We start from the raw sequence: 24,753 nt of genomic DNA on the forward strand, positions 1-24,753 counted from the left end.
ATAATACTTATGTTTTAGAAATCTTAAACTTTGGGCTTCCCTGGTGGCGCAGTGGTTGAGAGTCCGCCTGCTAATGCAGGGGACACGGGTTCATGCCCCAGTCTGCGAGGATCCCACATGCCACGGAGCGGCTGGGCCTATGAGCCATGGCCGCTGAGCCTGCGCGTCCGGAGCCTGTGCTCCGCAACAGGAGAGGCCACAACAGTGAGAGGCCCGCGTACCGCAAAAAAAAAAAAAAAAAAAAAAAAAAGAAATCTTATACTTTGAAAATTTGCAAACATGTAAAACTTTTCAGTTGAAGATTTTGATTTTCTATTTTTTATCCTTTAGAGACATAAGAGTCAAAGGACTTTTAAAATCTTTTTAAATGTATAATTGTGATTTTTTTCCCCTCATTAATAAGATTATTTTTGCTAAAATTGTACCAAGGCTAGAATTCCAAGGTGGGAGTAATAACCTCTAAGATTTAAGATGTTAGAACCCTGATGCTGTGATTTTAGTGATGAAACTTCCTTACTTATCTCTGATTGGTTAATTAGAGAAAAGAAGAAATGAAAATGAATGTGATATGATTAGCATTTTCAAAGTAACTGTTAGAGACACTTCTCAGATAGAAAAAAAGTGATACAAGGGTGAAAACTTGGTATAGAAGTAGTGTTAAATTAAGGAAGAAGAGATTTTAAAAAAATTAAAATTATGTCTGTCATACCTGTATTAGGTGATCAGAAGAATATGTAATATCGTACCACAAGCAAATAGGAACTTTCTCCAAGCTGAATAAGGTAAATGAACTACAATTTTTAACAATGGCCAGTTTATCTAATTTGAAAATTCATTAATCATCTTAAAGGGATCTTATTTTACTTTATTATACTTCTTTATAGCTTGAAATATTTAATGAAAATAATATTATTCTGTAGTTTTTAGCCTGAAGACAGTTGAATGCCCATTTTTTCTTTATTGTTCCATGGCAGACTCTCAGCTGAAGGCTGAGGAACTGGAAAGAATCTCTGGATCATTTCATGTGGTAGGAATACAACTTGTTGACTCTTCCAGCTATAGAGGAATTTCTGGTCCCAACCAGCCCATCTAGTTGGTGGGAAAATGCTTTTTCTTTTTAAATGAAGCTCAATCAATACTGAATGGAAGAGCATTCTCTTTTGGTAGAAGGAAGCAAGTTCTTTCAGGGTCATGGCAATAAATTGTAGCTCTTTTCCCTCTGCATGAGAGCATAATGCTTCCTCATGGGCATAATTGTGTGAATTTCTTTTTTTGTTTGAATTCTTCCTTCCAATTTTATGAGTGATGAAATGATACTAAAACAGTACTGTGCACTGAATGGTGGCATCGTTAGTATGAGTTATGGCTTCCCTTTAAAAAAAAAAAAATCACTATGTTATGAGGGTGAGAGGACAGAGAGCTATGTCACTGCTGAGTAGCAATGTTTGGCACGTCTGGTCTGAATCCCACACTTTGTGACAGAAGATGCTTTCTGCTACAAAAGCCAAGAAGAAACATGCCTCACAGCATCCTAATTGCAGCAGGATTCTTACCTGGTAGCCAGAGTCATTACAGGTCATGTAGCATTTGCCACAGCTGATACACATTTCTTCATCAATCACAGCCACAACTTGCTCTACGGTGCTCAGTTCACCAAATGTTCCAAGGTACTGCAGTGCTTTTCCAATCACATCCTGAAAGATAGGCACTGAATTACTTACAGTGTTCATTGTAAAACATTGCCATGTGATGATTAGTATCTGTCCAAATTTCCCTGTTTTTATAAAATCCTGCATTATATAACTTAGAAGGTTTTGGATACTGTAGTTCTCACAGATATACTTTTTATAATTATAGCTTACATATTTCTGTCTCCTGAAAGATGGGCTTTCTGTATATATCTAGCGTAGAAACACAAGACCTAACTAATTGCATTCATCAGGTTTTCTACAAATGATCTAAATCAGTGTTTCTGTGGACAGAAGAAATGACACCCTTTTCAGTGGTTGTGGCTTCCTTTTTCTCAATTTTGGACTTTGAATGATCCGAAAGTAATGAAAAGTGACAAAGGGTAATGCACTGATACTAGAAAACCTTAGATTGCTAGGAATGAGGGGAATAAAAATGTGGACACTCTGCATTTATAGCACTGCATTTGGAGTCTAGATTTCATTTAGAAGAGTGCTTTGATAGCATGCCCACCTGTCATGTCTTGAAGAGTATATTTCACGATTTAAAAATTCTAATTTATGTTAATTAATTAGGTTAATTTAATAGCTAAATAAGATGCTCTTTTACTATTAAAGAACTAGGATTTTCTTCATTCACCACTGAAGATTTTTCATGCTGTTACACATTGCTTTGTTCTTCATATTAATTGGAAGTGTGCTTAATATGTGAAGCACAGAAGATGTTTCATCAACAATAAGAAACACTTTGTTTCATAAAACAAAACAGAAGAATGTAACAATGTTTGTAAAATTAGTATGCTGTCAAGATTTTCTGCTTCTGTTTTTAACTTTTAACAAGACAATCTTTTGTTTGAATTCAAGGTCCGTCTTCAAGGTGGTTTGACTCACATTTAAAGCCACCTTCCTATATTCTCTATGGTATCTTATTTTCTGTTCTTCTTTTTATGACCTTGGTTACCCTTTTTTACTCTATTTTTTCCCGATTTCAGCTCTAAATGACAATATGCTCATGACTTTGAGCTTTTAAACTGAAACAAAGCTTACATAATTATATACCATTCGTGTGTCTCTCAAAAAATAAGGTGATCAAAAACTTACTGTCTTGACTATTTTCTTTTCAGTGTGTTGAAGGTATAATTTCAGTGATACCACAGTCTGTTTGTAGAGGGGGGGCACTTGATGTCCAAATCAATATCTCCATTCTGAATTTCTCTCACAGACTTAAGATCTACTTTTATCAGCTGCATGATAAGCACTGTCATTAGAATTTGGTATGTCAAATTCACCCCTCACCGAATTTTTCATCAGCATCACAAAACTGGATCTTCCTTCTGATTTCCTTAGTCTTACTAACACTGTTAGGATTTCTTCAGTCACTGAGGCTTGAAATTTCAGAGCTGTATTTCACTCTGACTTCTCCCTACTCCAAGATCTCATTAGTTGCCAAGTCTTCTGAGCTCTGGATCTGCAATATCTTCTGAATCCTCTTTCCAAGTCTACTATAATCTTTAACCATTACTAATTAATTTCCCATTACTTCTAATGTAGTTATAAGAGCCTACGTGTCTCATCCTCTTATTCTCCCTTTCCTTTCTACCTTATGCAGTGTTGTCATCTTCATCTATGCTGTAGAGCACAGCTTAAATGTTCTCACTACCTTACTCAAAAATCTGTTGAATTAAATACAGTTTCACATTTAAGTCTAGCATTTAAGGCTTTCTACCAACTAGTCTTTTTTGGTCTTATTTCTCACTTCCGAACACCATGTGCTTTAGCTACACTGGACACATGCCCTACACTGAACACACTTGTCAGTCAACTCCTCTGGCACCTAATTTTATCTTGAGTCCTCTGTCCAGAATACCCTTCCTTCCCATCTTCACTTTGAAAAATCCTGTCCATCCTTCAAAGACATCTCACATGCCACTACTTCCTGAAAATCTCCTTAATTCTTCCTTCTCCTTTCCTAACCAAATTGAAGATGTGATCTCCCGCTTCTTCATTCTCTTCTTCCTTTGTCTCCTACATCTTTTCCTCCTGCCCTTTTCCCCTCTTCATCCTCTCTCTCTCCCCCTCCTACCAATGCAATGGCCTAGAGTGTTCTATCTATTATGTGGAACTAATGGTTACAGATTACTTTGAGTTCTTACTATGTATCAGGCCAGTGCCATAATTTTTAAGCATTTTCTCATTTAAATCTCACACATTTTATAGAGGATGAGATTATTGACATTTAAGGTATAAAATTAAATAAATGATGAAGCAGGGATTCAGACCAGTGCTGCCTAACTTCAAATTCTATGATCAAAAGCACTCTGCTTTACTGGCTCATCGGTTATTTCTCTATTTAGCAAAGTTTACTTCATGTTGTAGGTATTTTCTACATTCAGCTCCTTATTTGCAGCCTCTTAGGAGGCTTTATTCATCTTTGTATCTCATGTTGTGTATCTTGCTCCTCAGATCACTGAAACATAATGGGTACTCAAATATTTGTTAAAATAAATGTATCTTTAGTTTTTCTATATACTAAATATTCAGCAAAATATTAGGCACACGGTTGTATGAGCTAACAGCTACTTTTTGATTTACCGAATACTTTTATTAATATGAGATTCACAAAAAGATTTGAGTACCTCTTTAAATACAAAATAATCATAGTCAACATATCTGGATATGTTTAATATTTTCTAATATTTTAAGACAGCAAATGCATGAGGTCACTCTATGGCTGTAAAAGACTCTACGTGGTAGAAAATAATTTTTTCAATCTAGTAAACAAATTAGCCAGAACAGTTGTTTCATTGAATTAGATCATGGCTTGACTGAAATCATCAGTAAATATTCAAAAGATGATTAAACAGGAAACTCCCTAGATGGTCATCCAGCTTATAAGGCTTATTCCAAAGAAACAGTGCATATTTCTAAGATATTTTATTGGAGGAAGCAAATTCACATTCTGTGTATATCAAATACGCCTTTTGCTCTATATTGGAGATTTGCTGTTGTCATTTATTAAAACATCATTGTTTAATGTGAAACTAAATCAAACAAAGTCCTTGGAGCCTCAAAAAGTTATTTACACATGGTGTTAAAAATCACCCCTCATTCATCATAGTTCTTAAGAAAATTATGTATATATATATTTAATCTGGAAGAGGATAAAAGAATGGCAACAATTTTAAGTTATTTTGTAAAGAGTAATCAAATAAAATGAATTATCATTCTATGTGGCAGAAAACGTGGACATTTGTTTAAAACTCAAAGCTTCCAGGTAGTACTGCCAGTTTATAAATACCCTTGAGTACACGTTCTGGAATTTGGAGTTTGCTGAAAGTTGCATATAATCAGTAAAGCACATATGGCTAGTCTAGTCCCTGTTGGACACATACCTGTGGAGATTAGGGTACCTACATTCATTATTCCAAGCAGGGTGTGGATATACAAAGGTCGTGCGATCTGCTATAGCCATCCCTGATTAGTGGAAAAGTTTATGTATGAATGTGTATGTGGGAAGAGTGATGCCAAATTCTTTAAAGTGTAGGTGATACATGTGATTTAAATATGTTTTCCCTAAATTAATGTTGGGAAGCAGTACAGAATTCTAGAATCACATCTTTGTCAATTAATTATTTGTTTGGGATAATCAAAAGTATTTTTAAAAACTAGATCAGTCAATATTTCTGTTTGATATAAAGTTTGGGATCAAAAGTGAGGAACTAGAGGGCCCCCATCCCATCCCTGCTGCATCATACTTAATGTATTAGGCTTAGTATGACTTTCTTAGTTTTGGCCTATTTTTTTTTACGGGTGATTGAAGTATTTTCAAGTTGTGATTGATATCTGGCGTGTTAACTGTCCTTAGATTTAAGTCTTCTACACATCTGATTAGCATACTATTTACGATACCTGTAAAAAAGTGTCATTCAAAGGCCAGGACCAAGGACAGTGTGCTGTGGGCAATCACTATGATGTCTATCCAAAACAGATCAAAATTATTTGGACGTAGCTGTTTAATTACTTTACCATTTCCTTATCTGTACCATTACCAATGTCACAGGTTCTTATCTGTTATATCAAGTTCACTGCTTGCCTAATAAACCTATCAAAATAGGAAATGAGATAATTTGGTTTGTTCTCACAGAATTTATGCTGACACTTGATAATTTCTTCCTTTACTAATGCTCTCAAGTCAAAAGTTTAATGATCCTTAATGAAGCTTTCTGGTCTACTTCTATCTTTTCTTCACTCCCCTTGCCACATCAACCTTTTCCTTTTCTAAAGAACCTAGAGCACCATTTAATTTTTAGCAGTGTGATACAGCAATATCATACTAAAATAGTTTCAAAAATACAGCATACAATTTATTTTTGATATTCTATATAATGTCCTCCGAGCTAGGAGACAGGGATGGTGACTGTACAATTAGATAGGGAAGTCTTGAGTTTAAATTCAGTAGAACTCTGATAACAGGACTCAGTGTGAATAAGCTGAGTTGGGAGGGCAGAGACAAAGCATGATTCAGGAAATAAAATAGTAAGTAAATTAGTGGAGAAGGTAAGAGAAACAAGCAAACCAAGAGATGGGGTAGGAGCTAGTGAGGACCTGGGAACTGAAGTGGGTGAGAGAGGGTGGAGTGGAAGGGAGCTTGTTACTGAGACAGATGGGTGAGGTTTGGGTGTAGTCAATATTGGTTCAGTAGAGAGCTGTGGCCCTGATCACTGTATTCTTTTTATGTGGGCTGGCTCAGGCTTTAAAGTAGCAAGTTCTTGCCAGACACTTTGGATTTAAATACATTTAATGAGGCTAAATGTGATATGTTTCTACTTTATCCTTACCTATCTTGGGCTTCACCTCTCGAATATGTTTTCCTTATCCTTTTCAGTTCTAAAAGCATTCTTTATGGGGATGCTACAAAGATAACAGGAGCTGAACAGTTCTAATTGTAAGTTAACAGTATACCATCTGCTCTAAGTAGTGGGTGTATTCTCTTTTTTTTTTTCTTTTTTTACTTTTAATAGAGAAAATACATTTCCATTTTTCCTAATATTTTCTCCAAATTCAGATAATTTGAGGCTTTGGTATTTCTGAAACACTTTAAAATCCTGATGCCACTCTTTTATGATCATCGTTGGTAATGTGATCTCTATTTTCTCATATGACTATTCAATACTGAGTTATCTAAACGCTTCACTCTTTTCCTATTCCTCGTGAAACTCAGAGATTATGTCACCAAATTTCAATTTGACAGCCTCTCATTCTTCTTGATCCATTCAGGTTAGAGCTCTGACTACGGGATTGTTTTCTATTGTTGTTTCTGAGCTCCCTGAAAGTAGATTTACTAAAGGTGGCATACTTGTACATTTAAGTTTAGACTTCCTTTCTGTGGCCTAACAAACTCTACGATGATATGGGATGGTTACTTTCCTTCAAGATTCTTTTAGCTACCATTTTCCCCAAACATATTTTTATAAGGAACCAGAAATAAGTCAATGCAGTAAGTCTCTCATTGCTTCTCTCTCCTTTGTGAGATTAAATTTCCAACATGGCAATTCAATAGTTTTGCCAATGTTTTGCCTTTAGTGGAGTGGGATTTTCATCTGAAGTCTGTAAAGGCTTACATCGCTGCTCTATCTTGCCTGTCCGTATTAACCATCTAGTTATGGGGTCTCTGATGTAGTCCCCGAAAACATTTCTGTTTTCCTTTCATTTCACTCTCCTGCAGCTGCTTCCTCCATGCTTCACTTTCATGTTTGTGGATTTCCATGCATGTGTATATCTTTTTGACATATACTGTTCCTCCCCCAGCCCTTTCATCAGACTTATTTATTCCAAAGAAGATATACCTTTCCATCATCATATTCCAGTCAGGAATCACATCTCAAAACATCCCCGTAAGACTTAAGAGTTGATTTTCACCATATTCTGTTCATGTGTTTTAAAGTGCAGTCTCATAATTTTTCATCTGCTATTTGTCTGTATATAGACAACTGAGAATGTTAATGCCTCCTGCCCATTTCTCTGGTATCTTCTGAAAATGCTGGGAAAATCCTCTACTATTTTTCTTCCTGTGTCATCCCTTTTATGCTCCATAGTATCTAATATGCCTTACAGTTATATATGAGTACTTTTCTCCTTCCCCTCACAACTCAATTGAAATAATAAACCTCTCGATCAGACTGACTGGTCTCCTGCCAACACTGTCTTGCCAGTCTTATGAGATGCAGTCTATCTCTTCCTAGAAGCAGCAGGAAGAGATGAAAACATCACTAGTGCCCCTAAACCATTCATTTTCCTACCCAGAAATTCAAAGACGTTAGAGATACATTCCTGGCTTCATAAAGAGAATGAGAATTCATTCTCAAATATATCAACAGAAGTGGGAAGCATTCGGGGAACTTTATAAGCCTTGGCAGACTCTCAAATCTCTGTTATATGCTGCCTGGGACTAAAGCACGTTTCTCATTTAGCAGGGCCAAATGTGCACGCTGTCATTTCAGTTCTCTTCAGCCAGGAAATAAAACGGCTTCCTATTTGGTTTCTTTTCTCTAGCACAGGTGAACCTGTGGAATGTGTTAGGAGCTTCTTCAGAAGGTCCTGGTTCATCTTTTAGAAGGAGACCTTTACATCTATTGCTGGAGGTCAGTTGTCTTTTTCTTACTTTATCTCATTCTTCCCCTTCCCCTTCAGCACTGATTTTGATTACCCTCCTCTTCCTCAGAAGCCTTTTCTTTCACAAAAGCGACAGCTCCGCAATATGGCAATATGTATGGTAAATGTGTCACTATGAAATGGAAATCCAGATGTAGGGTTGATAAAGAGGAAATTGACTGGACGCCTGGCTGACGCTAGGGCCCCAGACTATTCCCTGCGGTAGGACTGACAGCCTCTGAGACCATTTCTTAGCTTCCAAGGACGCAAGGGGAAGCTGGATACCATGTTGGCTAGTGAAGACTTCTGGTTCTCAAGGACCCCCTAGTCACAGTGTAACACTGGGAGTAACCACTCTTGACGCTCTAGCTGAAATCCTTAAATGTTTAATCAGTATATCCCCTCGCCCTTTTACATCATGTTAAGACTGAGCAAGAAAACTGGATTATTTTCCTCATTACTGCCTCTCAGTTTGGTCCTTTCTAGGAAATCCTACTGAACAAAAGAATGAGTTTTGTATTGGATTTAAGGTCCCATGGCTGCATTTATTCCAAGTATGTATTAACACTATGCTTTGCAAACATACTCATATGCTTGAAATGCCACCTTCCTTTTTTTTTTTTTTTTCTTTCATGAGAGACAGAAGAAGATAGTGATTAAGGACCAAGTTTTAGAGCCAGATTTTGGAATCAAGTCTTGGTTTTCATGTCTTCCTAGCTGTGTGACCTTAGACAAGTTATTTAACCTCTCTGTTTATTAATTACTTAATCAGTAAAATAGGGAAAATATGGATACCTGATAGGGTTATGGTGAGGATTAAATGAGTTAATTCACAAGCATGCAGAACAGTGCCTGAAACCTCATAAGTACTCAATAAATATTAGCTTTTATTATTAATTCTCTGCTTAATTAACACTAATTTATTAAACTACATGTTAAATATCACCATCTCTGTGAAGCTTTGCACAATTACCCGAGGCGGAACTAATCCCTTTCACTCCTCTGTGTTCCCAGAGCATTTTGTACATATTTGATTGAACTGTAAATAATTTTTAACATGTGTCTTTCTCCCTTGTTAGACTGTGAGCTCCGTAAGGATAGATATCTCTCTTTTTAAAATTCATGTTGTATTCCCAGTTTCCTGGATTGCAGCGAGTGCATAATAAATATATGTTAGCACTACATCTCCACCAAGATCAGGAAAAACCTGGTGCCTTGAACCATGCCTTGTTAGTCTCTGGACGAAGACCCAGTCCTGAGCACACTGCTAAGGTCACATAGCAAATACTCAATAAGTACTTACTGATTGACTGATATTGAAACTGCCTACTTCTGAAGCAGCAGACCATTAAGTCTTATCTGAGGCATTTGAAAGAAAAGAACAAAAGATGAGATCTATTGAGCATGGCTTGCTTAGAAATAATATTGTCACACTCATAACCAGAGAAGATGTGGGTAGATTAGAAACTTGAATCCATGACTGAAAAACTTGTTCAGACAAGAGGGGCTTAGTCAACTTTGTGGGACACTGGGGCCCTTTCTATAGCAGATGGGGAATAATATACTGTGCTAGCTGAGAGGATAAACAAAGCAATGGCATGGAGTTTAAACTATTGAACAGAGGAATCTATAAAGAGGCCAACAGCGAGTAGGGAAGAAACATGCTAAAATAAACAGATAGGTGGACAGGGAAAATATTAAGCACGAAAACAGATAACCCAGGCCCTCAGGAAAAAGGGGAGATGGAAAAATGGTATGTCAAGAACAGAAGAAACACTGTAGGGAAAACATAAAAGTAATAATGAAGCAGCAGAGGGAAGTATGTAGCATGCCTGGGTAAGTGTGGTACAATAAAACAATAAAAGCACAAGAAGAAATGTCTGATTCACATGCAGAGAGAAAATGACTCTTAAAGGGAACGTGGCTGTTAATTTCAATGCGGACTGAACAACCACATGGCCACATCATCCAGATGGGGTCTAAAATAATGGGCAAGGGGGCAAGGGACTCGTATGAAAATGACAACAACCGTGGCTCCTTACATTTGAATAGAACTATGCCTCGTGCAATACTTTCACACACATCATTTCATTTAGAACAATGGAGTTGAGGTCTTCTGACGTTATCTAGTATTTATTCTCCTTCCTGCCAATCTCCCACCTAGATTGTTACAACAGCCTTCTAACCAGTCTTCCTGCTTCTGTCCTTGCCCATCTAGGATCTTGTATCAACACCGCAGACAGAATGAGCCTTTGAAAAATTTTGTCAGATCACATCATTCTTCCTTTTAAAAAGCCTCAATAGTTTCCTGCCAAGGACTTTCCTACTTCGGGGTCTTTGCATTTTCTGTTCCTTCTGAATGGAACGTTCTCCCCCGACCCCGATATTTATCTGCATTGATCACTCTCTCACTCTTTGAAGTGTTTACTCATATGCCATTTAACCAGGCAGGCATCTCCTGATCAACCTCTCCAGCAATTACTTTTCCCCTAATCCTGCTGTATCTTCTCCACAGCACTGTGACCATCTGACATAGTATGTACCCACTTGTTCATTTGTTTATTGTCTGTTCTATAATGTAGACACCAAACGTAGACACCACGAGAGCTGGGCTTTTGTTTTGTTCACTACTGAATTGCTAGAGACTAGAGTAGTGCTGGAACATAGTGGGTGGATGTTAATAGTTGTTGGATGAATGACAAAATGGATGTATGGGTGAATAGGACAATTATTGCCAACTGAAAATTGGAGTCTCAGTGGTTACATGTGAAAGGCAAAATGAAACAATACCAGATGTCCTTACCAAGATGAGCAGTGCTTTCTGACCTGTGGACCACTTCCTCATTCTTAAGACTTCCTCTATTTTTTTCTCCACGTCATCATTTCCTTCTGGTTATGCTCTTATTTCTTTGATCACTTGTTCCCATTTGCTTCCCCAGAACTTCCTACTCCCTCATAGGGTATTAGGTTAAGCAAGAAATGAAGAAAATATACGTGAAGCTTCTGTCTTGTGTCTGGCACCCAGTAGGTGGTCAGCATGTTAGTTCTTTTTTCTTTATATCATCCAGCACAGGTGCAAAATTAGTTTGAGCTCACTAATTTCAATATGCTCAAATCTAAATTTTTCACCCCACATTAAAAAACTCATCAAACCTAAAACACCAAGAATAAAACCCTGATTCATTATCTTTCATTTTTCTTTATCTCAGTTAGTGGGACTATCAAAAATCTAATCATCTTAGTCTCCTTATTTTCAACTCCTTACCGTCCCTTATACCTCAGTATATAAAGAGAATCATCAAATTTTAGAGGGAGAATTATCAAGTCTTCATCAATTTAACCTCTGCTTCTGTTTCCATAACCATGGCCACTCACCAAATCTAGGACCACATTATGAATCACCGGGAACATTCCTTTTTCCACTTACCCCTCTAATCACTACCCAGTCTACAGGGCTCCTTAAACGCCAGTTCCTCAGAGAGGCCTTCCTCATCTCCTTCAATCTAAATTAGGTCTTGCTATGAAAGAGACTCCACACATCCTGTATTTTTCTTTATTGTTTGTATTACAAATATAGCTTTATATTATTAGTGTGATTCTTTGTTTTAATACCTGTTTCTTTCTCTATTCTGTATGCTTCATGAGGACAGAGGCTGTGGCTGTTTTATTTTTTGTACTATAGATGCTCAATTCCTAGCACACTGCTTGTCTCATGGTAGGTATATGATAAAAATTTCCTGAAAAATATATGGACTTCTTCAAAACTTCCAACTTGGTTGACTTCCAGAGCTTTATGTATTCCTACTAACATTCTTGAGTTCACTTTATTGGACATATGGAAATGGAGGGTCACCCTAACCTGTTATCTACTTCAAGCTGTCCATTCCTAACATCATAACTAATAGTGGGTAACATATACAGTATTTAGGATATGTTTGGTGCAGGCTAAAAGCACTTCACACACTACCTAATTTATAATCCCATGAGGCAGACTTTTTTTTTTTTTGCGGTACGCGGGCCTCTCACTGTTGTGGCCTCTCCCGTTGCGGAGCACAGGCTCCGGACGCGCAGGCTCAGCGGCCATGGCTCACGGGTCCAGCCGCTCCGCAGCATGTGGGATCTTCCCGGACCGGGGCACGAACCCGTGTCCCCTGCATCGGCAGGCGGACTCTCAACCACTGCGCCACCAGGGAAGCCCAGGCAGACTCTTTAATTATGTCCACTTTACAGATTAGTTAACCGAGGCAAGTTCATGTAGCTGCTAAATGGCAGTGGCATAATTTGAACCCAAGCAGCGTGACAGAGTAGTTCCAGGCTTAATTCAGGAAACTCTTTTCCCATAAATATAATCTTCTAAAATCTTATAAACCTTGCTACATCTTTCAATGAAGGAAATAGCTTCTTAAGACTTTCTAGCAGTCACTTTCTTCAAACACAGGCTACTTACTAGAATGACACTGGTAAGCCCAAATTCAGTCTCATTAAATGCCTATGGCATTGCAGTAGGTAGAAAATCATATGTCACTCTCTTATCCAAGATGACTTAATGTATTGTCTGGACTCCATTCCTTCCTTATTTGCCAAGGATATAGCTTCTTTAATCATGCCCTTTCTGGTAGCTGTAGGTATCCTTTCCTAGCATATAAACACATGCAAGCTTATAGTATCCTAACATATACAAACCAACCTTTCCCTCTACTACATTTCTTCTTGTCACTTTCCTTTTGATCTTTCTCAAGTTCAGGGAAGCGTATTCCATATGCCTTGTCCTTAATTTTGAAACCTTTATTCACTCTTCAATTTACCACCTCCTGGATTCTACTTTTCACCACTCCACTGAACCTGCTTAGGCCAAGATAAGCTAAAATATGAAGGTCTGATGTTTATGCTAAGGAGTTTACCTTAAGATCATGCTTAAGATGTGGGAATTTTAAGCAAAGGGTAAAACAATCAGATTTGCATTTAACAAAGAATACTTCATAATAGTTGGAGGATACATTAGGTAAGAATGAGAAAAGAAGGTGGGAGGCCAGTTTGTAGAATATTTCAGAATTCCAGGAAAGAATGTATAAAGAACTTCCCTAAGACCTTTGCTGTAGGGAAGAGCAGAAGAGGAAGAGGACATGACAGATAAAAATGGTGGACATTGGTGAATGTCTATGATCCCATTCATGAGTGAGATGAGTCATAGGATGAAATCTAGGCCAAATTTCAGGTTTCTGCTTAGGTAAGAGGGTAGATAGAGTGCTGTTCGTTGAGACACAGGACTCAGGAGGAAGATCAGGCTTAGAAGGAATGATAATCAGTTTAGTTTGAAGTAGGATGGCCTTTAGGCACCTTGCTTAGACTATCCAGGTGGAGGTATCCAGAAGATAGTGGGTGACACAGGTTTGAAGCATAAAAAGAGGTAGGGATGCAATCCAAAAATGGGCAGAAGACCTAAATAGACATTTCTCCAAAGAAGATATACAGATTGCCAACAAACACATGAAAGGATGCTCAACATCACTAATCATTTGAGAAATGCAAATCAAAACTACAATGAGATATCACCTCACACCGGTCAGAATGGCCATCATCAAAAAATCTACAAACAACAAATACTGGAGAGGGTGTGGAGAAAAGGGAACCCTCTTGCACTGCTGGTGGGAATGTAAATGGATACAGCTACTATGGAGAACAGTATGGAGGTTCCTTAGAAAACTAAAAATAGAACTATCAATCATACGACCCAGCAGTCCCACTACTGGGCATATACCCTGAGAAAATCATAATTCAAAAGGAGTCATGTACCACAATGTTCACTGCAGCTCTATTTACAATAGCCAGGACACGGAAGGAGCTTAAGTGTCCATCAACAGATGAATGGATAAAGAAGATGTGGCACATATATACAATGGAATATTACTCAGCCATAAAAAAGAAACAAATTGAGCTATTTGTAGTGAGGTGGATGGACCTAGAGACTGTCATACAGAGTGACGTAAGTCAGAAAGAGAAAAACAAATACCGTATGCTAACACATATATATGGAATCTAAAAAAAAGGTTCTAAAGAACCTAGGGGCAGGACAGCTATAAAGATGCAGACATAGAGAGTGGACTTGAGTACATGGGGAAGGGTAAGGGTAAGCTGGGACGACGTGAGAGAGTGGCATGGACATATATACACTACCAAATGTAAAATAGATAGCTAGTGGGAAGCAGCCGCATAGCACAGGGAGATCAGCTCGGTGCTTTGTGACCACCTAGAGGGGTGGGATAGGGAGGGTGGGAGGGAGGGAGACACAAGATGGCAGAGATATAGGGACATATGTATATGTATAGCTGATTCACTTTGTTATAAAGCAGAAACTAACACATCACTGTAAAGCAATTATAGTCCAGTAAAGATGTTTTAAAAAAAAAAAGAGGTAAGGATGGAAGATAGTTGAGTCGATATATAGGAAAAGTTTAAATGAATCATAAAGGGAAATGATATAGTAAGAAGGAAGCAGAGAGAGGAGTCCAGACACCATCATCATGTTCTCTCTCCACCCTTTTCTCTTATTGTACCCCAACCTGCACCTGCTTCGGTCATGTGAAGCTACATGCTTCTACTTGAACTCATCACCTCAAGGTCCACCTTCTGCTACCTTTTCCATCTGGTTCATATCAAGAAGAAAAGGGAACTATGTTGAACATATTTCAAAGTAAAGAATCAGCACTGTAGTAGAAGAAACATTTTTGTCTTCACAGAAATGTTAAAAGTAGTACTAAGGTCTTGGTTTCAAATAAGGGGCTTATAGACAAGAATTCTGGACTTTGTCAGAAGGTTTTATTTGTAAAGTTTTTTGTTAAACTCTTCCTTATTAGACAAAGATTTACTTAAGGTATGAAACTTTTTATAGAAATTGGCCATCCTTATTGGAACTTTGTCTAACCCATTTCTGATTCACTCTTGAAAAGCTTTAGCGAATTCTGAGACACTGAACATTTAAATGTAAAGTAAGTCATGCAATTTATGATACATTTTTTTGTCATTGGATCATAACTTGAGAGAAGGAAGGAGTCACTTTAAAATGCAAATATTGAGATCTTGGAATGGTTGCTTATTTGTGAAAAAAAATTAAAGGTATAGCCATATCTGATACTTTAGAGCAGAACAAATTTTAGATTAATTAAATAATCAAATGTAAATTCCAAAAGAACCAGATGGGGTGAATGCATATGATCTTAAGGCAGAAAAAGCTAAACTAAGCAAATAAAGAAAGGGAGAAATCACAAAACTAGCTTTTGCCAGATATGATTTCATAAAAGTAAAACTTCTGTATGTATATCTAAAAACACCATCATACAAATTATGAGGCAAATGGCAATATATAAAAAGTTTATTAAAAAAATCTATAAAACAAAGATAAATACGACAACAGAAAACTGGTCAAAAGAAATAAGTAACAAATTCACAAAAGAAGAAATGGTCCAAAATATATTAAAAAATCATGCCCATCTTACTACTATTTAGACATTGGAAATTAAAGAAAAAATACTTTTTTGACTATTATATTAGTTAAAATTAAAAATAAATCTATTGTTGATGGGTGTCTAAGAATATGAGTCCTCTCTTACATTTTTTGGCAGAGTGTAAATTTGCACATTCTTCCTGGAGGACAATTTGGCACTATGTATCAAAAGCCCTACAATTTCACCTGCAATTTCTCTTGAGGAAACAATAAGAGATCTACACAAAGATTTTTGTACAACGATAGTTATAATAGCATTATTGGTAAAAAATTCTGGAAATAGCCTAAAAATTCAAAAATAGGTTAATTTTTAGAAGTTAATAAGTTCATATTATGAAATATTATAAAACCATTAGAGTGATATATAAATAATTATGAGGTTTTTATATAGAAAATTTGAGTATTCTATGTTTATTTTAATGTATTACATTTAGGTTTAGAAAAAGAACTAGAATTTTATAAATATAAATTTTAATAGTGATTAAGTTGAGGTGGTAGGATTATGGGTAAATTTTAGATTAATCTTTGTGCTTTTAACAGAAACAAAACAAAACAAACAAATGAAACTACAGAAGGTCAGGAGGAGGAAGAAAAGCAGAAAGGAAAAGAGACGTCTTTGTCCAGTGGTCTCCTCTTACAGATCTCTCATTAGATATTTTTCCCAAATCAAGTGATTAGTAGCACAGTGGTGACAAAAGCCATGTGTCACAATTCCCTTATAAAACGTTATTCTCCTTGTTCTATACTGACACCTTCATCTTCCATGAGCAATCTCTAGGTATATTTCATATATTTGCTAGAATGGATCCAAACATTTGGTCCCTATTATGAGCCAATCTTTTCAATCCTAAGCCAACAATTCTCAATTTCACCTCCATCCCCCACTCTACCACTGTTTACTATGTGACTTGATCAAATTATTTAATGCTTTTTAATTCCTCAATTTTCTTATCTGTAAAATGAATATAAAGATAGCACCTATCCCAGGTATTGTGAAGATTAAATGAGATAAAACATGTATAGCACTTGGAACAGTATTGGCATATTAGAGCTATTGGTTGCTACATACTTCCATTGGTGCTTTCAGGAGATGAAATTTCTCTCCTACTCTGGAAAATCATACTGGAATATGAGTAAAAGTGAATTTATTAGAGGACAACTGTTCTAATTAAAAATACAATCATACACACACAGAGCTCACTTTTGGTAACAACATCATGACTCTAGCGATCAAGTGTCATCTAACGCCACCACGAATATCTCTGGGACAGGAACAGATCTCTATCTTCCTTCTTCCTCTAAAACATAAGCTCTGTCCCACTCTATAGAGATATAAAGCCTTATAGAAAGCAAGATGAAATGAGCAGTCATTGTCATGGCAAATGTAATTCCTCATTTTCCAGAAATAGTTGCACCTATAACTGGTGAAAATTCCCCAACTCTCTGCAGAAAAACCTCACCATTATCAGCTACCATTATGCTTTCTGACAGGACACACCATATTTCTAGAAATGATAACAGGTATTATAGAATGGGTATAGACACCCTGGGAAGAAAAACAAGGTAGTGGAATATCCACTGGACATTGAGAAAAATCTACCATAGCAGCCCCTTAATATGTCAGCACTGTTATGGTCTTAGTTATGGGAAGATGGTGTCAATGGTCTCTTGAGGCTTATGTAATGTAACACCAGGGGTACTTCAATTTGGATCATCTCTGAAGTAACAATTTAGGAGAGGAATGTAAGCCTGTACGATTTCTAATAAGACTCCTCATCTCTCCTTGAGACTTTAAAAAAATGTTTACTTACTTTCCTGACTTCCCAGTTCTTTGGTTTATTTAATTCTGCTGAGTTTGATATTTTATTTGGATTAGTGATCGGCTAGCTTTAATTCAACTTCAGCAGGTTTTTTTGTTTGTTCTGTTTTTGTTTTGATTCTAGGTTATCAATATATTCCCTGACAGAATAGAAGCCTAAAAAAGGCCGCAATGCTTTTATAATCACCTTGCTCTTCCTTTATTTCAAATATAAATAATATTTTTCTTTTGAATTTTGTATACATAAGGAAAAGATGGAGATCTTACATTTATTTCAAATTAATTAAGTAGGAAAAAACAAGCAGGGACAATTCCCACTTAACCCCAAATCATATATTAGTTATAGCCAAAGGGTGGGGGAAATGTGAAGAGTGGAAGGATCTGGCTTCTTCTTTACCATCAGTGTCCAGTTCATCCTTTCAGTATCACACAAATAATTGAAAGGAAACAGCTCAAGAGACTCTTTGGGGCTATTATACTGCTGAAAGTCCCAAGTGTTCACTTTATTTGGAATTATGGCATTAAAGTGCTGGTAGAATTTGTGTTCAGCCACTTCCATATTTCCTTTCAGAGCTCTGAATAACTTAGCCCTCTCAACATCGTCTAAATTCCACTGTTTTTAGCATAGGACACATTTCTTCTTTCTCATAGATAGAGGGGATTTTTAAGGGTTCCAACTCCTGTTTGACTACTAAAGAGGAATTTCAAAGAGCTCCTAAGAGTCAGCTTTTCAGCTGATGCTTCAACCAGGAAATGGAGATAGTCACTAAATGGAGAAGAGTAAGTTCCAGTGACTGAAAACCACATTCCCTGATGGTGACTTCAGAGAGAATGTGGACCAGTAATACTCTTTTTTTTTTTTTTTTTTAATTATGATTGCTTTAAAATAATTCCATCTTGAGGGAGGTGGGCAGGAGGGAAGTAGGTGTGGCTATAAAAGGGCAAGCTGAGGGAACTTTGTGCTGATGGAACTCATATCTTGACTGTGGTGTGGATACAGGAACCTACCCATGGGGTGAAATTACACAGAACTAAACACACGTGTGTGCTCACACACACAAATGAGTAGAAGTACAACTGGAGAAATCTGAATAAGATCAGTAGATTGTATCTGTGTCATTATCCTTGTTGATTGTATCTGTGTCATTATCCTTGTTGTGATGCTGTATTACAGTTTTACAACATGCTACCATTGGGGGAAACTGGGTAAAGGGTACATGAGACCTCTCTGTATTATTTCTTACACCTGTATGTGAATCTACATCTTTTTCAAAATAAGAAGTTAAAGAAGAAAAACAAGAAATATAATGCACACATAATTCCATCTTAATGATAATTTTTGATATTATCCAGAAAATAATTTCCTGAAACCCAAATTTGTACAGGCTTTCCCAAGGCTGAAGCAGAGAAAGTTTGTCCAAAATGTAAGGTATCATGTTGATATTGATGGTGCATATTGATAATTTAGTTGTACTGTATGACTAAGATACCTCTTCGATTTAATTAAGATTACAGTAATTTTTAAATGAGTGTAAGAAGACAAAGAGTTCACTGTAATATTTTATGGCCTATTTAATACATCCAAAATTTGCATGAAACACATATTTGACAGTGTTCTAAAAAGTATAAAATATACAAATAAAAGAGGCTATCCTGTCACTGCAGACCGAATTTTTAAAACTCTCAATATATTAAAAAAAAAAACAGTGGTATATTTAAACAGGAAATAAACACAAACTAAACAATAAAATAGACATATTTATATATACAGCTTAATCTTTACCTTAATAGTGGGAATAGGCTTTTTGGGGATAAAATGGTTTCTCTCAAGTGTTGGAAAAGTTGCATTTTGTTCTTTCAGTCTAATCTTTTCCTCTGCTATGATTTTCTTGCGCTGCTCAAGATAAGGTCCAAAACTTGGCAGTTTCTAATAGGAAAACACACAAATAAGAAAGTATGTTAGCTCACAGAAGAGAAAAATGTGAGGATATAAACACAAATATTATAAACAAACAAATGTGTGTTCTGAGACTGTTTCACGTATACTGTAACAAGGTCTTCATTCATTCTTGGACCCTAGTCTTCTACGTAACAGAGTCCATTAATTATTAAAAAGAACACAATAGCACAATACCTTTACCAAATAGGTATGTATTAGATATACAAATATTAATTGAAATACATTTCTAAACAGAGTAAAATTCACAATGGTAAACCAAATCATTCACTTAAAACAATAGCTATTTGTTAAACCATTTGTTTAGTTCATATAGACAGAAGGTGAAACCTATTGATGCTTTTTTTCCTCTTCATCAGGTTTTTAGCACAATATAGACACAGCCTAGTCTCTGACAAATGCTTTTGTCAATAGCAAAGGTACTTTGCCAAAGTTCAAATCTGTATCTCTGTTTTATTGTGTTCAAATTCTTACTACATCTCTTTAAAGATTGTAACTAACGTTGATTGCAGTTTACTGGAATAGCTGAAAAACAAAATGATAAAAATATTGATTTCTCTGCACAGAAAATAAAGTTTATTTTGCATGAAAGAGGCAAAAATAGAAATGAAAAGCAGAGGAAATAACACAGTGCTTCAACAAACTCCCTCAGTATTCAAAATCACATTATGGAGCTTTAAATCTCAAGGTTATTCAATTGTACTTTACAAAGTTCATTTAGAAAGATACCTGGGTGTCATGGAAAAATGCTAAGTGGTTTCACGTTAACATGAATATGCCCTCATACTATTCATTATCCGACAATTATTTCCTCTTCACTTTGTCCTTCTCTTCTAGAACCTTTGATCTTCACTTTTACTGACATATACTGCTGGTGATAGACACCACTGAATTCCAAATGTTCTGTGTCTGCCTGGAACCTGGAATTGCTAGGTCTCTTTTCAAAGACTGCAAAAATACCACCCGCCGCCCCCGCACCCCCCCCACCTCCCCCCCGCTAGCTCTCCTGCAGAATAAAGCAGATTTACCTAGCCAGTGAAGGCTTGGAAAACTACAGCATTCCAAGGTCATCCTGATCTCTGCCCTAGCAAGTAATTAGGTGAAAAAATCACACTTGTTTTAAAACACTGGCCTCTACCTACCAGGTTGCATAACACTCTAGGAAAATGAGTTCTCTGGTCCTTTAGAGATGTCACTACAGTAGGTAAACTAAACTGAAACTGTGTTCCAATTTGGCCAAACTGCAACTGAAAATTTATATTAGCAGAAAATATTCATGTGGAACTATCTAAGATTGTTATTTCCATTACCAGTTTACTGTAATTATGTCAACAAGTTGAGCAAATAGAAACAATGTTATGAATGCCAAATTAATACACACAATTAAACCAGAACTATATACTTCATCTCTGCACCTTAATGCTTTTCTAAATTACAGTATTTAATGATTACAGTAATATGAAATGATATGACAGAGGGAGAAAATATATGAATATGTTGTATCTATTTTATCATAAAATAAGTGATGCTGTCTTGTTAAAAAGCATAAAATAGAGTCTAAAACAAATCCTCAATATTATCACATATGTAAGCCCTTTTCATGTAGAAAAGATAGTGCTTGCTTGTCCTATTATGAAATGATTCTTTTCCTAGGGCAGATGAGGTGTTACAGATTACACTTGGTGCCAAAGAAATGCCCCGAGGGTCCTTTCTTTGGTGAATGTACGTCCACTTGATATAAATCTTGTCAGAATATCAATCTCCCCACACTTCTCTTACACATCAAGGACACCTCTACCCTAATCTTATATCCTTGAAGATTATTATCAAGACTTGTTAGTGTGAAACACATGACCTCTGAGTCTAGCAGATCCCTCATGATAAAGGCAAGCTCTATGAAAATCTGAACCATCATCCTGATTCCTTGATGGGGCCTTACCTTCCTCAACACTATCTCATTCCACCTAAATGTTCAGTAAAATTATTCAAAAGGAATTATTCTCAGAACTTTTTAACCTATCTTCTTTTAAACATAGACCAGAGGAGATATTTTTTTCCATTTAGATTATTCTTTATCCAAAGAGAAATAAAGCAGTTAAATTTAAACTGTGATGATTTTAAATTGTTCCAATAATGGTAAAAATAATAATAATTAATAATAGGAAATCCCTTGATTCAGAATAGAATACAGCCTGAATAGACACCAACCGCCTGATATTTTCTGTAACTTTTTTGCCGTGGTTGACCACATTTACCATATTTAACTAATGCAGCCTTTCCATAACTAAAGGTGCTACGATTCTAATGTGCTAATCTTTTATAACTAGTCCTAAGGAGAGGTTTTCAATTTAACATAGAGATTCCTATAGGATTTTCTTTGTGTGTGGGTTGAAGAATCAGTGGAAAAAAAAGAAAACTGTTGCCAAAGTTTTCTTTAAATCGAAAGCACACCCACACAGAATATCAGTGACTGCCCCCTCAACGTTCTGCCATTTATCTCCAAATCAAACAGGGTCTATTTTCATGTAGTTTCTCACTGCCATATGGAGATCCCAGAGGCTGAAGTGTTGTACCAGGTTCCAAAACTTCAAGGCTGCCATAGTCACCTTGCTTTCTGCATTAGTGTGAGAAATTTCACTGCTTTAAAAAAATTATTATTACATCGCACGTTAGAATGCCTCTAGGATAGCTGAGAACTGAACATTTGAAAAGTTAAGTTTTCTGCAAATAAAAAGGTCAATTCTCCCTTGCACCAGAGGATCACATATTACATTTAGGCATATGTTTGTGTTCAGATCTTGCCAAAGGAACAAACCAAAGCAAAATAGAAATAAGAAAGAGTGAAGGTGAAGGCAGAGCGGGCCACTGTATATGTGTGCAATCAGCGATGATTAATAAAGCATTTAGTTCAAATCTCTGTCTGAACATATAGTTAATTGATTTCCTATTGCAGGAGGAGAAGCAGCAGGGCCTGACAGGGTCAGCAGCAGGAGCTTTTCCTCTTCATTCATTATTTTCTTGCAGAAAAAGTTGTAGCCTGCGGTAACTCAAAGAGAGCAGTTTTGAGCGTCATGCTATATTTCTTAAACAAAGGAAAAAGTTCTTTAGGACTCTCGAAAGCTGCTTTGTAACTGATGAGCTGAACAAAGCTCAGAAATGGTGTGATTTTTGTTTCAATGCTTTCTCCAGGGATTCATCATTGATGAATTTGTCCTCACCAGAAAAGCTAAATCCTACTCATTTAAAGATAACAGTATCTCACACTAAAACTGTCTCTGTCCAGATATTAAAAGCATTACACTGCCAATAGAAAAGTGACAACATAATGAATCAACAAGGATACCTTAAGCCAGCAAAGCTTTAGGGTAAAGAGGTCTATCTGGATTATAATTTATTCATGGATCAATCTAAAGGTAATTGAGCATATTATGAAGTAGAAGAGGGTTCTTGTTTCTAATAGAAGCAGGCACTAGTATGTTCCTATTTAAATTGCATAATTTTTATGAGAATGGCAGCAAGTTGGCTAATAGCACTGGTCTATAGTGCTGTAAGAGATCAACTCTTATTTTCCTAATCATACTCTCTCATCTGATTTGAAACAATGAGGGCAAGAAAAGTAATTTATTTGATATTCAAATGGTAATAAAAGATAAAATGATTTCAGGTTTATACTTAGTGCAAGATATATATATATATATGTATAGATATAGTGCATATACTGTAAATATATATATACACACACACACACTGAGTGCAATATATATGTGTGTGTATTTTAATTTGTATACATATTTTGTACTCAGTATAAACCTGAAATCCAAATATATATATGTCTCATTTCTGTGTGTATACACTGACAGATTGAAGAATAAATTAGAGGTAAAGGATATAGTATGCTTCACAACTAAGAATTTATTTTATATGTTTTACAAAAACATGTTCACATATGACTTAGTTACACTATCTATCTTTTGTCATTTATTCAACATATACAATATCAAATGCCTACTCTGGGCCAGGAACTGTCCTTTGCTACATTAAAGGTTGAATAATTTCCATACGTAATGTGTGTAATTATCATTGCAACTAATTTTGTAAGTATCTCTTGTCCTTCATTAAGGGGTACTGCCAGGCTGAATTATATGTCAAGTATATCTGGTTATTGCAGTTATCTAAAGGCATTGTATACAAAGCTCCTTGGAAACCTATTTAATCTCAATCAAATGACCACCAAAGAGAAAAGTGAAGAAAACAAACTTTCAAAGAGTTGATCTTTAACAAAACTCAGAAAGGCAACGGAGTACTCTTGGATACCTAAAATAAAAAATGCAGGGCTTCCCTGGTGGCGCAGTGGTTGAGAGTCCGCCTGCCCATGCAGGGGACACGGGTTCGTGCCCCGGTCCGGGAGGATCCCACGTGCCGCGGAGCGGCTGGGCCCGTGGGCCATGGCCGCTGGGCCTGCGCGTCCAGAGCCTGTGCCTCGCAACGGGAGAGACCACAACAGTGAGAGGCCCGCGTACCGCAAAAAAAAAAAAAAAAAAAAAAAATGCAGGAGCACGATCGCTGGGAACCTGGGTTCTCTGAGTGTGTTCCTAGCACACCCTAATTTCAATCACTGTGCACTTGGCTCGATGCAAGGAAGTATGGGAGACAGAGATGAGAGGTCTCTGTTCTGTTCTGTCTGAATTCAGTTACTTTTCTTCTTCCCTTCCTTCAGTTATGACAGTAATCACTTACATTTGATCCTGATTTTTATTCCAAAATCTGCTTTCATATGGCTTACATTCAGAAACTCAGATTTTCCCCATGAATAACTGGCTTGTAATACTTAATCACTGATATAACAGCAATTTTTCATGATATTATCAGATTTGGACAGTGGAAAACAATAAGAAGACAAAGAGAGAAGGGCCATCTGTACATTATATTACCATAGTGCTATGTGGTGCCCAGTGGTGCACATTGGGACACTGGAGTAGGACATGCAAAATATATGAAATTAATGAAATATAACTCTTAGTTTAACCTGATAAATTTAAGTGGACAACTTCTGATCAAAAATGCAATGTCTATAGCAGCCAAAAGCAAAGATAACTCATGCTTCATAGTGAAAGCAGAAAGCCAGCATTTGCATAGT

General features: G+C 36.5%; 1 protein-coding gene across 1 annotated transcript in view; it reads right to left on the bottom strand.

The window, feature by feature from the left end:
• Window positions 1-24,753, bottom strand: part of DPYD (dihydropyrimidine dehydrogenase) — an 806,187-nt gene that overhangs the window by 2,986 nt on the left and 778,448 nt on the right. The window contains exons 21-22 of the mRNA XM_067726990.1: window positions 19,443-19,586; window positions 1,554-1,694 (exon numbers count right to left, since the gene is read on the bottom strand). Of these exons, the coding sequence (XP_067583091.1) occupies window positions 1,554-1,694; window positions 19,443-19,586 (285 nt within the window). The remainder of the gene's footprint in view (window positions 1-1,553; window positions 1,695-19,442; window positions 19,587-24,753) is intronic.

This window comes from Pseudorca crassidens, chromosome 2 (genome assembly GCF_039906515.1).
Source record: "Pseudorca crassidens isolate mPseCra1 chromosome 2, mPseCra1.hap1, whole genome shotgun sequence".
Taxonomy (NCBI): domain Eukaryota; kingdom Metazoa; phylum Chordata; class Mammalia; order Artiodactyla; family Delphinidae; genus Pseudorca; species Pseudorca crassidens.